General features: G+C 55.3%; 2 protein-coding genes across 2 annotated transcripts in view; one reads left to right on the top strand and one right to left on the bottom strand.

Annotated features, from left to right (window-relative positions):
• CACNA2D4 (calcium voltage-gated channel auxiliary subunit alpha2delta 4) overlaps positions 1-15,565 on the bottom strand; it is a 123,895-nt gene that overhangs the window by 28,937 nt on the left and 79,393 nt on the right. The window lies entirely within an intron of this gene.
• Positions 3,702-11,051, top strand: LRTM2 (leucine rich repeats and transmembrane domains 2). The gene is made up of 3 exons (XM_035028533.1): positions 3,702-3,768; positions 6,561-7,151; positions 10,306-11,051. The coding sequence occupies exons 1-3, from the start codon at positions 3,702-3,704 to the stop codon at positions 10,758-10,760; spliced, it is 1,113 nt and encodes a 370-aa protein (XP_034884424.1). The 3' UTR covers positions 10,761-11,051.

Here is a 15,565-nt window from a genome sequence, read left to right on the forward strand (position 1 = left end):
ATTCTCAGGCGTTCTGCCTTTGATTGCTTGGAGCTCTTCGGCCACACCCTCCATCCCAGCAAAGGAGGCCCAGTGCCCTGCTGGGGCCCAGCCCTTCTCTCTGGTGTTTCTGTCCCTGGGACTGAGACAATGAGCCATGTGAGGATTGGGAGCAAGTCCAGCATCCACGAGGCTGTGGGACCTGGAGATCTTTCTGGTGGGTTTGGGGGCTCCGGCAAACCCTGCTCTTTTTTGTCCCCCATTCTCCATCCTGGGTGGGGACTTCCCTCTCAGACCGTATACATCCATTCCAGCACCGGTCAGTGCCTGCTGCAGCAGCTGCATTCCTAATGTAGGTCACCCCCTTTCCTAATGAGGCTGGATACTTCTGGGGGTGGGAAGGGGTCCTTGGGTTGGAGGTGTGCTTGTGGACAAAGGGCCAAACAGCCAGGAAGTTGGGTTCTAGCCCTGTATCTCCCTAAAGGTCACTTCCATGGTGCCCAAGGAATCGGCTCCGTAGGGAGCACAGGTTCCCCTGTCCCTCCCCCGTCACGGACCTGGGGGACTTTGTTTTCATCACATTTCTCCAGAGATGCTGGGGTCAACAGTGTTCTGTTACCTCGGAAGATGACACCTGGGGGTCTGCATTGCGGCAACTCGCCTGACTGGTTTTGTACAGCTGACATCATCCAAGGCTGGGGATGGGGCATCAGGACCTGCTTAAGGCCGCTGTCTCCACTGACTGGTGCTTGCTGGTCAACCCCTGGGATCACTATTGGGGTGACACTGAGGTCTGGGATCGGTGGGTGGGGTGGAAAAGGAGAGCCTGCGTGAAACAGAGGGGAGCAGGCTCAGGTGGAAGCAGGGCCTGGGCTTGGGCGAGAGGGATTCTCTGCCGCCTGTCTCCTTGCAAAAAGCTGGAAAGGGCGGGAGCAGAAGCCTGGCTTGGGTCTTGAGCACCCCTCTGAGTCTGAGTAGAGAAAATATTCTGGGGTAGGGGCTGCCCCGCGGGGTTTTCATTAGACCTTATTCCTAGGTTGGAAGTGTCCCTGTACATCTGTCTGCTGGGGGTTTTTGCTGGCTGAGAGTTGGCATCTGAGGGGGAGTGCTGGAGGGCTGCCAGCCGGGCATGCGTGTGTGCACGCGTGTGCGCATGTGTGTCTGTGTGTGAGCACGTGCCTAACTGCACAGCTCTCTGTGGGTGTGTTTGCACCATGTGCTGTGTTGGGAGCTCCAAGCATGTGTCTGGGAGCCTATGTGCACCCTGCTCTGTGCACACATAAGTGTCTCCCCATAAGGGCCATTGCTGGGTGACAGTCACCAGGGAGTGGATGAGCAGACTCCGAAGCCGGTGACCTACCTCTGATTTAGTAGGTGACCTTGGGCAAGTTGGTCATCACCTCCATGCCTTGGATGGCCTCCAACGTGCCTAATATTGTGTGGGTGCTCTGAGCTCTGGATGTGAGGCTTCCTGCTGGAGTCCGAGATTATTCCGAGGGTTAGGGCCTGAGGGACTCAGAGAGGGTGGGCACCGCTGTCTGGGACGGAGGTCCAGGAAGCCTGTGCGTGTGAGCGAGCCCCGCCCTGAGCATCCTGCCTTGGGCCATCTGCTCAGGAATAGAGAAGTAGACCCATGTGTGAGGCTGGTGGGACCAGGAAGGAGGTGTCACCTAGAACTGCTGCAAGGAGGAAGGGAACTGGGGCTTCCTCACAGCTATCATGGGCTCAAGTCCAGGCTGGGCACGTTCGCCTGAATGATCTTCTAAGGTAGTGTGTCCTAAATATAGTAAATGTTAACTCTCCTCCCTTAATTAAATTGATCTGCCCCGAGATTCCACCCATGAAGTCTTACCGTCCCCACTTTGAGAGATAAGATAACTGAGGCTCAGAGAGTTTACACGGTTTGTTTAAGGTTGCCCAGCTAGGGAGTGGTGGGGCCGGCAGTGAACCAGAGGCCTGCCCACCTGGGCTGGAGAGAGAGCCGCTGGAGAAGACGCCTGAGCTGCTCCCATCTCCTTCACGCCTCAGCCCAGGGTCTGGGGATCCATCCAAGAGGCAGTGTGGGGACCCGGGCTGCTCCCCACACTGCACGGCAGGGCCCCGGTGTCACAACACCTGGGAGGTTGGCACAACCTGGAGCCCACCTCCCCCACCCCAGGGCAGGAGGGGGAAAACCAAAGCCAAGACCCCCTCCCCGCCCCAGGCCGCCCTTGCTGAGAGCACAGCTGAAGGGCCTGCGGGGGTTGCTGGGTTTTAAGTGGGTTTTGCGACGGAGGTGCTCCATTCAAGAGTGGGGGCTGGCGAAGCACTGAGGGGCTGCAGCAGGACCCGAAATGCCTGAGGGGAACCCGCTTCACCGGAGGCAGAGATTTCAGAGCTGAACGAGTTAGCTTCCCAGCAGTCCTTCCACTTCCTCAGCTGCCTGCTTAACTCTGCCTCTGGCTTCTCCGGATTGGCCAGGGGAGGGGTGGGGGGTGGGGGGGAAGGGGGGGTGGGGGGGGTAGACGGCGGGGCGGGGTGAGTGAGAGGGGAGGCTGTGACCGGGGATCACGGAGGGATGAGCAGGCAACAAAGGAGGCAGCCAGGAGTGGTGGGCTGATGGGATGGTGCCCTTTGGGGGCAGGAGGGGCTGGGCTGCGGGCAGAGTCTTCCCTCCCCATGCCCACCCCCTTCCGCACCTTGTCCCTGCCTGCTGCAGCGGCACCACAGTCCCCTTTCCCATCGCTCTGATGGGGCTGGGGGAGTGGAGGCTTTGGCCTCTATCTGAGGGCCTTAGCCATACCTGGAAGGAAATGGGGACCACAGGGCAGGTGTCCCTCTTCCTAGTCTTAGGATTGGGGCAGGGCCCGTCCTGAGACCCTAGACAGGGTGACTACCCCTCTTTTGTCATCTGCAAGAGAAAACTGCTTTCTTGCCTCTCCAGGCCTGCTCCCAGCCCTCCTTCGGCTCCGAAATCTCATCCTCTCCTTCCTGTCCCTGTCTCTTGCACGAACAGCTGCTGCAGCATGAACTCCCTGAGCTGATGAATCTTATTATAGACCAGCGGGCGGAAGACAGAGCACCGCACCTCACCTCTCAGGCGAAGGTGGAGGGGAAGCGGGCGGCCATCCTGTGGCAGGAGCAGGGCCTGGGCCTCACGCCTGACACAGCAGCAGACTCTGCCCCCTCGGGGGCCATGGTGAGAGCAGCGCTGGGCCCGGGAAGAGTGTTACTATGGCCTCACTCTGCTTACCTAGTAGATATGTCCCTCAGTGTCCCCACCTGTGATATGGGGGAAAGCTCACAAAGGAGGCCAGGTGGCCCCAAAGCATTTTAGAGATCAACATGCCAGAGGCAACAGGAGAGGCAGGGGAGGGACACTAGGGAGGCCACCGCTGGTGACTTCTGCATCCTGCAGGCAGAACTCAGCACTGGGCCACAGGCCGGAGCCTGCCCTCCTTGCCACCCCAGTCACCCCGGGAGGGGGAAGGTGTCCTGGCTTCTCTGCCCCTCGTTCTTCTCCTTCCCCCACCCCGGGAATCATACCCGAGAAGAACAGGAGAGGGAATGACAAGGAGTGTAAAGAGACACCGGGCCCTCTCCCTAACCCCTGGGCTGGAACGGGGCCTCGAGTGCTGCTCAGCTCTCATTCTCTCTCTCTCTCTCAGGACTGACAGGCAGCACACACCGAGGGGCTCCCCTCTCCCCAGAGGTGCAGGGCCGTAAGAGCTGTGGCATTCACCATGCTGGCCCGGGGCAGTGGCCCCGAGCAGAGGTCCAGGCTTGCCCTGCAGTGGAGGCAGATCTCCTGTGAGTACAGTGGGGCGGGGGCCGGTGGCAGGGGCTAGCTTGGCACGAAGTGATGCACGCCAGGCTGCAGGAAGCTCTGATCTTTCTGGGATGCCCAAGGCCCGGGAAGCCAGGGGTTACCCTCTACAGTCTTGCCTATGGTACCGGCATCTGTGGCAGCCAAAGAAAGAGTTGCCGTTGAGAGCTTTAGTGGTTGAGTCAGGAGCTGGAGGTCATGACGGTGGTTCTGTGTCTCCAGGTGGGTCTGTTCCTGTGCCCAGGAAGTCCACCCCCATCCCCGGCGGTCTGGCTTGTGGGAGTCCTGCTACTCTAATGGCAAGTCTCCCTCTTGCCTTTCAATGCTGGGTGAACCTGGAGACTTCTGTCTCAGTCTTCCTAGCTCTGAAATGGAGGGAACTAGAGAGCTCTTGGATTGTGGTGTTGGAAGGACCATAGGGGTTGGGTCCCAGCCTTCCTCTTGCATATGGGGAAATTGAGGTCTCCATTTCCCATAAGAAAGCCTTGTAAGTTGTCAGGCTGAAAGAAGCCATGAGAATTCTCTTCAGTAGAGGGAAAGACACTTGAGGGGAGTTTGGCAGTCCCTCTAAGACAGGGCTGCTGAACCATGGAATGAGCTGCTCTTTTGTAATTATTCTCTGAGGACTGGCTTGCGCAAGGCTACATGGTAATAGGTAAGAAATGGTCCTGAGGGACATTATTCTGCCTGACTTCTCCCCTCGTACACTTGGCCCGGTGACACAGCTGCAGGACATGAGCAGCCTGAATTATTCACCATGTGAGAAGGGCTGATCCCTGAGCCACTCAGATCCCGTTTCAAACTCATTCTAGAATCACTCAACACCTCGCAATACAGGATTATGTTTTCTTGTCACCAGAGCTTTTATGTCACCCTGAATTTTCAGGGGTGGGGGGAATAATGGCTTCTGGTTATGATCCTTTTGTGAGGGAAGCTGGATGGATTGACTTCTTTTCTGGGGAAAGTGAGGTCTGAAGGATGTTGATTTTCAAATGGCATGGTGCGGGGTAAGGTAGGGCAGGCTGACCTGGCAGCAGAAGGGTTCAGAGGGGTAAGAGGGTGAGAGGTAGCAGCAGGTGACCCCATGTGGCCAGGAAGGGTCACTGGTTGGCTTCCATGGCCATGACTGTGCTCGTTCCTCTTGAGAATGAGGAGGCTCAGGTGTTAGCCTTGCAGTCCGCCTCTCAGCTGTCACTGACCCCACAAGTGTGGGGCGAGAACAGTCCCACACTGTTCCTTCAAGCTCTGTTCTTGGGGACACCAGACAACCAGACATCTGCCAGACACAGACTTAAGACCATCCCATTCAGGTGCTCAAGTCGGGGTGGCTGCCTTTCTGAGTGCGGTCACCTGGGCCATGAACTGGGTCTGATTCTCCATCACTTCCCTGGCTAGGGTCTTTCCTCTGTGCCTCTCTTTCCAAAAGAAAATGACCACACTGCTGCTTCCTTCCCCTCTGCACCCCTACCCCCAGCTTGGAGCTATACTAGGCTAAGACATGCCACGTGTGGAAGAGATAGAGCACAAAAGGGCACTCCCACCCTGCTCTTATAACCTCCCCTGTGCTGTCAGATCTGCATGAATCCCACATCCAAGATGGAGCCAGTAATTTGCCAGACCGGGTGCTGACTTGGTGAAGTTGAACTATTTTGAGCTTACCCATTTTCTCTTCCACAGTGAGCAAACATCTATGAGACTCAGGAAGACACTTGAGGGGAGTTTGGCAGTCCCTCTGAGAAAGGGCTGCTGAACCATGGAATGAGCTGCTCTGTTGTAATTATTCTCTGAGGACCCCCCAGCCCTTCCCCAGGCTAGACTCTGAGGCTGCTTACTCAGAGGGGTCCTGGGCAAAACATGGGACCACAAAAGGAATGCTGTTAATGGGTTCATCCTGCAGAAATGCTACCCTGCAGCCCTTAGGAACAGGAGCCCAACCTAAGCGCATGGTTGGTTTTAGAGTGAGAATAAATATGAAACTTCTCCTAGAACCTATGATTTGCAGTGGCTTGTGCCCAAATGTTCTTCAGCATGGAGGTGGATTTGTGCATCTTATCCTCATCATTTCTACTGTGGTCTCTGGAGTGGGACCCTAGATGGACTCCTGGTCTTCATGCTGTTACTGGCCCCCCTCTTGGATCTGACAGCACATGGGAGGTTGCAGGGGGCAGGGGTGGGAGCACCCCTTTGTGCTCTCCCTCTACCACGGTGTGTCTTAGCCTAGGGCAGCTCCAAGTTGGGGGTGGGGGGTGCGGAGGGGAAGGAAGCAGCAATGTGGCTATTTTCTTTTGGAAAGAGAATCTTTCTCTGTGACACTGGGAGAGGAACAAGGGAGCAGGTTTCTTTGACATCCTTACATCCTTTGTTTTGTCAACATCTATGGTAGCAGTGGGGCCTGAGCTCCCAAGGAGATCAACCAGGGGAGGCCCCATGAGCTGGGGCCTCCTTGTGGAACAGCACTGCTCGTCCTCTGCACTCAGGCCTGCCATTCTCCAGGATCGTACTCCACTAAAGTGGTTTCTTTGCCAGATGTGCTGTGAGGCAAGAGCCCTGCGGACACCATGTGATGTCCAGTAATATTGACGTGCTTCGGGTTGGTTAATTATCTTTTTATGTGGTCCGTAAAGGTTTGTGCTTTGATTGTGGCTTAGGCCAAAGCAGATAAAGTCAAGAGGCCATTATGTTACAAATTAGAAAGGCGGGAATTGAAGCAGGAGGTGGTAACCCCCCTTCCCCGCCTGTGGCTTTCTTTCCGCCTGTCTGTCCCCCTCCCCTCCAGGGATCACCTGCTGGATCATGCTGTATGCTGTGGAGGCCCTCCCTGCCTGCCCCTTCTCCTGTAAGTGTGACAGCCGCAGCCTGGAGGTGGATTGTAGTGGCCTAGGCCTCACCATGGTGCCCCCCGACTTGCCCGCTGCCACCCGAACCCTCTTACTCTTGAACAATAAGCTGAGTGCCCTGCCAAGCTGGGCATTCGCCAATCTGTCCAGCCTGCAACGGCTGGACTTATCCAACAACTTCCTGGACCAGCTGCCCCGGTCCCTTTTTGGGGACCTGACGAATCTTACGGAGCTGCAGCTGCGCAATAACAGCATCAGGACCCTGGACAGGGACCTGCTGCAGCACTCGCCCCTGCTCCGCCACCTGGACCTGTCCATCAACGGGCTGGCCCAGTTGCCCCCTGGCCTTTTTGATGGACTCCCAGGGCTGCGCTCCCTGTCACTTCGCTCCAACCGTCTGCAGAACCTGGACCGGCTGACGTTTGAACCCCTCGCAAGCCTGCAGCTGCTGCAGGTTGGGGACAACCCCTGGGAGTGTGACTGTAACCTGCGTGATTTCAAGCACTGGATGGAGTGGTTTTCCTACCGAGGTGAGAACAGCTAGTCCTGCCTGGATGTAAGGAATCAGGACAATCACCCCTGGCCCAACATATTTCCTGGAGGCTGGGCGCTGACTCAGAGCCAAGGTCCAGGGAGAAGGGGGTGGCCCTACCTCTCCACTAGCTCTGGGCTAGAAGAGTCTCAGCCTGGGCTCCAAACCATCGGCAGGGCAGAGAGGCTGGTGCTGCTCCCCCCCCACCTCCCCACTGCTCCATGTTCTTCTCTGTGTGCCCCTCCCAGCTCCCAGCCTCCTTCCTCTTCTTTTTCTTTCAGACTGACTCACTGTAACTTGATCTCACTTCTGTAGGTATTGTGAGGCAACTTAATAATTTTTCTCTACATCCCACCAGGTATGCCTCTGGGCTTCCCTGGCATGGTAGGAGGAAGAAAAACCACCCTTGCTCGTCTGAATAATACAGCAATTTCTTAAATATCCACAGTTTCAGGAGGGTGGAATATAATTTAAATCCACAGATAAAACCAAATTTTCATTTTGATGATGATCTCAACTCTCCCAAGAAGTTTTATATCCAAAGCTTTTAATAAGAAGCCAAATGGCTTTAGTTTTACTCTTTCCCTTCCCTCTTTTGGGGAAAGTTCTAGAATGATCTATAAGATGATTAAATGTAATGAAAAGGAGGGCAAAGAAGTGAGTGTAGTAGTTAAAAGTGCCAGATCCGGGTTTGATTTGTGGCTCTGTCACTTACTAGCTGTGTGATCCTGAGAAACCTCTCTGTGACAGTGTCCTCAGCTGTAAAATGGGTCAAATAACAGCTATCTGATAGAATCATTGTGAGGACTAAATAGTAATGCATGTAAAGTGTCTTTTTAAAAAAGATTTTATTTTTTTGTCAGAGAGAGAGAGAGCACAAGCAGGGGGAGCAGCGGGCAGAGGAAGAAGCAGGCTCCCTGCTGAGCAAGGAGCCCGATGTGTGACTTGATCCCAGGACCCCGGGATCATGACCTGAGCTGAAGGCAAGAGGCTTAACCGACTGAGCATCAGCATGTAAAGTGTCTTGAAAAGTACTTAGCATAAAGCAAGTCCTCCATAAAACCTATTCATTTATTTGTTCATTTGCTACTAGTAGTCATAATATTAAACAGACTTAATGAGACAGAATTTGGTGCCCAGCACAAAGTAGATGCTCCATGAGTACTTGCTGAATGAGTGAATCAATGTGAAAAGAACGCCAATCCTTTTCATCAGTCTTGCTCTTTTTGTTTCATATCCAGCCACAATCTCAATTATTTGCATGATATTCTCCTGTGTTAGTTAATTAAACAATTTTACAGGGGAGCCTGGGTGGCTCAGTCGGTTAAGCGTCTGCTTTTGGTTCAGGTCATGATCCTGGGGTCCTGGGATCAAGCCCTGCTTCCAGCTCCCTGCTCGGCAGGAAGCCTGCTTCTCCCTCTGCCTGCCACTCCCCCTGCTTGTGCTCATTCTCCCTCTCTCTCTCTTTCTCTCTCTCTCTCAAATAAATAAATAAAATCTTTAAAAAAATTAAAAAAAAATTTTACAAACTGTAAAGTGCCATAAAATGTTAGTCACTATGATACTTTCTCCCATTCTTGTGAGTCAGGAAATAACAATTAATACTTATATAGTTTCCAGTTTATAAATATCTTTTCATGTACATTATCTATTTTAATCCTTATAGCAGTTAATCGAGTCAGCCATTCTTACTTTATGGCCAAGAAAACCAAGACTCATATGCAATTAAATAAGTTAAATAATTTGCATGAGATGACATGGCCAGGATTCAACCTCAGGTCTTTGAGCAGGAAGATGAGGTTGCCACCATCTCAACACCTGGCTCCTGCCTGTACAAAGGTGGCCCTTGGACACACTGCACTGGATGTAAGACTTGCCACAGGGCCCCCAGGCAGTCAGTGGCACGGGGGGGACTAGAGGCCAAGGGTCTCAGCCCCATGTGTTATCCCTAGGCAACGTCCTTGTCCTTTCACATAGCTATCAGGAACTAAATTCTCAGCACAAAAGGGCATGGAGTGGGAATGTCTATTTTTGGGACTTTTCAATGGTACAGTTGTTTTCAACCTTACACTTCTTAAAAAAAATTCCTGGGATGTTTTCATCAGCATCCCAGGCAAAGCGTATCTACTGTCTAAGGAGATGTGCAGCAGCTGCTCTGGGAGAGGGACTGGCAGGGAGGGGATGGCAGGAGCCTGTCGGCAGGAGCCATTTGGGAAGGGATTTCTTGCTCGCGTCCAGATCTCACTGGAACCTGACAGAGGGACAAAGTCTGACTCTGACTTCCTAGGGGATTCTCCCGAGCTACCTTCTCTCTCACCCACCCGTGTTCTGCATCTATATCCTCTCATGACCTCACCATGGTCCAGCCTCACCATCGTCATGATGAGCCTATGCACCTATTGCTGCCCACACCCCCCCATTAGTCCTGGCCCCCTCTCCTTTGCTCTCACGGGTCTCAGGGTTCCCTCTCAAGATGCCACTGCACTCAGAGAAGCCGTGGTCGGGGTGCTGGTGGGCTGCTGGATTGCTCTTAAAGAGGAAAAGGCAAACGTTCTCACCCAATTTTTTCTCCCCACTCCAAAGAGGTAATCTTGGACAACCAAAAGTTTCCACATGGAAAAGTGGTGGCTGGGGCAGTGGCTTTTGACTTGTCTTTTCTGTGAGACGGAGGAACTCTGGAGGGATAAGATAGAGTGGAGGAGTGTCCTGGGTTTACAGATGGGCGGGGAGCAGGCAGATTCAGGGGCAAGGAGAGGAGCGGAACAGTGGCCCGTGCAGGACTCTGTTTGCATTGCTGAGTCTTCCCTGAGCACCAGCACATGTTAGCGGTGCCAAACTGCTGCGAGTCAGTTTGACTCTGGACAGAGCAGACTTGACTGAAATGGTTGTGTGCTTCTCTAAAATGGGAATAATGGCAATATCCATTTCGTATGGCTTCTGTGCAGGTGAAATGACATGATATATGTACCTCACCTATCATGGTCCTTGGCTTCATAAATGCTAGTTGTTCGTCTCCCTTCCTCTCCTACTGATGTGAATCCAGGACCGACTGCATTCCTGGGCCTTCCATTTTGGGGACCTGGGGATGGGGAGAAGGAGTCCAGGTTCTGGATGCCTGGTCAGCCCCTGCTTTCTTTGTCCCCTGGATGCAGGGGGGCGCCTGGATCAGCTGGCCTGCACCCTACCCAAGGAGCTGAGGGGGAAGGACATGCGTGTGGTCCCCATGGAGATGTTCAACTACTGCTCCCAGTTGGAGGACGAGAATAGCTCAGCTGGGCTGGATATTCCTGGGCCACCCTGCACAAAGGCCAGCCCCGAACCCGCTAAGCCCAAGCCAGGGGCGGAGCCTGAGCCAGAGCCCAGCACAGCCTGCCCCCAGAAGCAGCGGTATCGGCCGGTGAGCGTGAGGCGGGCCATCGGCACGGTGATCATTGCGGGGGTTGTCTGTGGCATTGTCTGCATCATGATGGTGGTGGCAGCTGCCTATGGCTGCATCTATGCCTCCCTCATGGCCAAGTACCACCGGGAGCTCAAGAAGCGGCAGCCCCTCATGGGGGACCCGGAGGGTGAGCACGAAGACCAGAAGCAGATCTCTTCTGTGGCCTGAGGGCCCAGCCCCACTTGGCCTAGGTAGGAAGGGCCGGGACAGCATGCGGGGGATGGCTGCAGTAAGGGCTGGCCCTTCCCTCCAGCGCAGTCCCCTCTTGCACGCGTGCCCCCAGCTCTCCAGCAAACAAGCCCCAGTGCGGCTGTCTCCATGAACTTCCAAGTCTCTGCGGAAGCCGCCCTTGCGCTAGAGGCTCCTGCTCCTGCCCCTCTCGGGGCCACCGAGTCTCTGGGACAGCTGGGGGGTCTCCCTAAGCTTCTGGCCATGGGGAAGGAAGGCTATGTGTGTAAGTGCAGGCTTCTGGACTCAGTGTTCCTCTATTGTCCTTCCTGCCCTAGGTCACTCTCCCTACCTCCTGCTCATAGCACCTCATCTGCACGTAGGTGTGGGGAAGAGGGATATGGGGGCCAGCGGCCAGTTTCCGTGACCCCCTTCTAAGCCAGGAAGATACTTTCAGCTGCCCTTCAGGGTCCAAGCTGGGTCCAGCTTTGAGCCGCTAGCACTAATGTATAATCACAGCAACCATGGCATCTGGACCCAGCACTTAGGAACACAGGACACACTCCCCCTGCTGAAGCCACCACGTCCCTCTGCCTGCTACAGGCCACACACCAGCCACACTGCTCCCGGCTTCACCCATTCCTCTCACACACACTCAGCATCACCAGCGCAATTACATCGCCTGGAAATCTCTGTCTGTCGGTCGGTCTGTCTCTCACGCACACAGAATCACCCGGAGACAGAGGTCATGAGAACTGAGGGAGTGGAGACCTGTTTCCCCCCTGTGGGTCTCTGGCCCTCAGGCCACAGACCCTTTTGCTTGCTTACTGCAACCTTCTCAAGTCAACAGAGGGGAGAAGCCCACTCCGACAACACAAGGATTCCTTTGAGATCCTCTGAAGTGGGCCAGAGTGGTGCTGCTGGATGAGACTGCCTGTCACCATGGTAACCCTCTCACACCTCTCCTGCTGGGTTTTCCAGGGACACCGGCCCAGAGGCCTTGAAGCTGCAGCATGTGTGGATGGCAGCCTCCCGAGAGCCCAGGCACATACCACTGGGCAGTTCTTCAGCGCCGTCTAAGGACATCATCACTGCCAGGCCCCGTGGGGACCCCCACCAATTCCACTCCTATAGCCTGCAGCCCAAGAACCATTGCTCTGTACCCCTCGCCCCTCCATCTTCAGCAGCTCTGGGCCTGGGACCTTGGGGTGGGGACTGGGTCACGATTGGTGGCATCTTGGGAACGCAGACAGCCCTCGCGGAAGCTCACTGCCTGAGCAGACCCCAAGCAGGCGCCCGGGGTGGGGAGAGGGCTGCACGGTCTGCCCAGAGGCTTCAGGGCTGGGCTTCCTTCCCAGGGTTTTGTGTGCTCAGTCGGGCTGCCTGGAGTGTTGAATTGCACCTGGACTGGGCTCCAAACCAGAGCGTGGGCCCGGGGTCCTGTTGGCCCCCGCCCCGTGAGTCTGAGCTCAGATGAGTACTAGGTCTCCCTCTGCTGGACACCCGTTTTCCCATGGCTTATGGAGAGTCAGGAGGTATCAGGCTGGTTTCTGGCTCTAAGACGGGGTCTTGCTGGAGGCCTGGGAAGAGGCTTCCAGAACACGGAGGCCAAGGCTCTGAGGAGGGACAGGGCAGGACAGGGCAGGCCTATCTTGCCTTGCATCCCTTGATCCTTCCACCTCGTAGAGGACCGTGGTAGGTGAGGGGGGCTGGGGGGGCAGGGGATGCCTTTGAACAGCGAGGGCCTCAGTGCAGGCTGCTTGGTGGACTGCGGAACATGCCTCCCTGGGGCTGGGGCATAGTCTTCCTTCTTTTGGCTTTCCAGCTGATACCAGATCTAGGAATTTGCTAAAGGAAAAGGAGGGGAGGGGTGGGTATTGTCAGTGGTGTTATCTTCAGCCTGAGACAGAAGATTTTTAAAGGCAAAATTATATTTCTGGTTTGTTGTTTCAGAAGAACAATAAAGACTGTATTTTCCTATGTACCTCTTGGTTTCCTTGGGTGGGGAGGGCATGTGGGCTCTGGGAGAGGGGCTTCCTGCCCCCTTACCTGCCCAGACAACTACAAAAAGTGCTGCAGGACCTCACCCCAATGTCCAGAGCTCCATCAGAGAGATGGGAAACTCCTGCCTGAGGCCTCGCCTGGGGGCAGCGCCGGGACAGGTGTCGAGGGCTGAGCTGGATCAGAACGGGGTCTGTAGCTGAGTGCAGCAGGTTACCCGGGGGCTGGGCTGACGGTATGAATTCGTGAGCCTCAGGCTGGTTTCACTGTGCAGCACTGGGGACTGAAGGCGAGCGGGAGACCATCACTGCTCAGTCCCGCTGTGTGCACATCTGCCCTGGCTTGAGCCAGTCCACCCTGGCAGTCAAGGGCAGAGGAGCCAATGTGGTAGGAAGGCGTGCATTTGCCCAGAGGACCCCGCTGTGTAAGGGGAGGTGGCGGGAGGACTCCCTAGGAGCTGCTCATTACGTTTCATGAGACTTGGTGAGTTTGGGGGTGTTGCTAACATGAAGGAGGAACTCTGTTTAACTTATATTCCTCTTGCACCCTCAAACTGACTTTAGGGACAGGCAGATGACCCTCTGCACTTACAAAATGATCCTTCCAGGGCTCAGCAGGTGGGGACTCAGAATTATGAGCTGGAGGGCTGGGGCTGGGGAGACCAGGAGAGGAGATGAGCCAGAGAACAAGGTCTTGGGGGTTGTTTGTCCACCTCAAGCCGGAGTGACTCACCTCTAGGCCTGGACTGGCCTCTGGCTGACTGGGCCTGGCCTCTATGGTTCATTAGTCTTCAGAGACCAGGATGGAATTATCTCCTTCCTAAGAGCTTTCCTTTGGCTGATATCCCAATGAGGCCGGAGCAAGCCCTAGGCAGAAGTGAGCCCTCCAGGTCCCTTTCCTGGAGTTCAGCGGTACTCCCAGCAGAGCTGGGCTGCTTGCCTTTTAGAGGTGGTGATAAATGTGGGGTGCTGCTTTAACAGGCAGAGTGGACCTGAGAGACAGTCTTCCCCAAGCCCCGCTGCAGAAGCAGAGGCCAAGGTCCCTCAGCAGCCCGACACAGGCCTGGGTAATGCGTAGGTGTGTCGTTCGCGCCACTGTTCGGCGTGTGTATGTACAGACCCATCCGCACAGAGGCAGGGCCCTGAGGAGAGGAGCGCTCGCGGCTCCAGACAGCAGGCTCACCGCCAAAGGCCTCTGGACGGGGGCACAAGGGTATTGCACGGCATGTGCTAGAGGAACACGCTTGCAGATTATGGTGCCACCATCATTATGCTGGGCAATACTCCCCAACTAGGTCTGGAGGGCATAGGGAGTTGAAAATGGATCCTGATCAAAAAGTTAGATTCCTAGAAATTCTGCATCACCTCTTGGTAAATCACCTGCTTAGAGATTAAAAGGATCCTTCCCCATTCAGCTGCCCTTCCGTAGGACCCCGTGGCATGACACACACATCTGGCACGTAGCTGGCCCCAGTAGTTGGGCCTGGTGCCCTTCTTCTACCTTCTCCTCTTGCTCAGGGCAAACACCATCACCCCTGTGGCCCACCCATCAGCCGCCAATGCTTGCCCAGTCCGGGAGCCCCTGTGCATACAGTGCCCCCGGTTTCCAAGGGATGAAGCTGTTGGGACAGCACCCCGGTCGCCTCCCTGCTTTGAGCTCCTCTGGCCCAGGGTCAAGGAGGCTGAGCCATAGTCCAGGGAGGGGAAATTACAAAAGGAGACCCTCCCAAAACTTGAAGCGTAAGGTCTCTAGTGCCTCACTCTTTTCCTATCATATCCACACACCCCGGAGCCTCAGAGCCATTGTCTGCAGTGAGTTAAACCAGAGGCACCAGGACACGGTTTCTATGGCAACCCCTGGAGGCTCTAATTCAGCTCTGAGTTAAAAATGATATCAAATAATTGGAGAGTGCAGGAGAGCGCATCCAGCAGCCTGACCCGGTGTCCCCTCTGTTCCTAGACTCTCGGGTATGCAGGGGCTGAGAGGGTCCACGCCACGGAGGGAGCAGGACAGGGACACACTCAGCTGGGACCGCCGAACAGGCTCGAGGGAAACAAGTTTGGGTCCAGTTTTGGCCTAGCAGTGGGTCTGGGGTTAGCACACTGTGGTCCAAGTTTAAAAATGCTGCTGAGATGGCACGAGTCCCTTCCAAATGCTAAAGCGGTGCATCCTGAAGGCCACCGGTGGGGCGCGTGTCGCCTTTGGCGGGAAGTCAGGGTCGGATGATCTCAGCCAGACCCCAGCCTGCTCCTCCCACCTCCTTTGCCCTGAACCCAGCCTGGGGGGCCAAGGCTCACCCAGCCCTGCCTGTGCCCCACCCCACCCCTCTGGCTGCGGAGTCCTTTCTCTGGGGTCCCTGGGGAAGCAGGACAGGACCCGTGATGGCTGATGCTTGAGCGCCCACTGGTCTGCACAGCTGTGCAGAACCGAGCTGGGGCTGAGACATGGGAACTGAAGCCAGGATAAGGAGGGTTTCACCACACAGGCCTGATCACACTCAGGCAAGGAGGCCCAGGTGCAAAGGACTCTTTTAGGTACCGAGAAACCACCACGTCCGGGCAGCTGGGGAGGGTCACTGGGTGCTCTTATCCCCTTTGAGGTCAATGGCAACACAGGGTAGGAAGCTGGGTCTTAACCTGTCTGAGCTTCATTTGACTTCATAAATTCTTTTGAATCTCAGGTTTTATAAACAAAATGGCTTGGGAAGACTCCTTTTTCCCTCAGTCCCTCCGTTCAGCTGGGAAAACCTCTGGCCGGAGGACTGTGGCCCTCGTGGACCACAGGCAGGGTCCTCCTGCTATTAC

The sequence above is a fragment of the Mirounga leonina genome, unplaced genomic scaffold, assembly GCF_011800145.1.
Source record: "Mirounga leonina isolate KUSES-001 unplaced genomic scaffold, KU_Mleo_1.0 Mir_201, whole genome shotgun sequence".
Taxonomy (NCBI): Eukaryota; Metazoa; Chordata; class Mammalia; order Carnivora; family Phocidae; genus Mirounga; species Mirounga leonina.

Excerpts from the sequence above, each read along its gene's own strand:
- LRTM2 (XM_035028533.1), top strand. The coding sequence starts at position 3,702 with ATGCTGGCCCGGGGCAGTGGCCCCGAGCAGAGGTCCAGGCTTGCCCTG. Across the intron at positions 3,769-6,560 it reads GCAGTGGAGGCAGATCTCCT|GGATCACCTGCTGGATCATG; the intron begins GTGAGTACAGTG and ends CCTCCCCTCCAG. Across the intron at positions 7,152-10,305 it reads GGAGTGGTTTTCCTACCGAG|GGGGGCGCCTGGATCAGCTG; the intron begins GTGAGAACAGCT and ends CCCTGGATGCAG.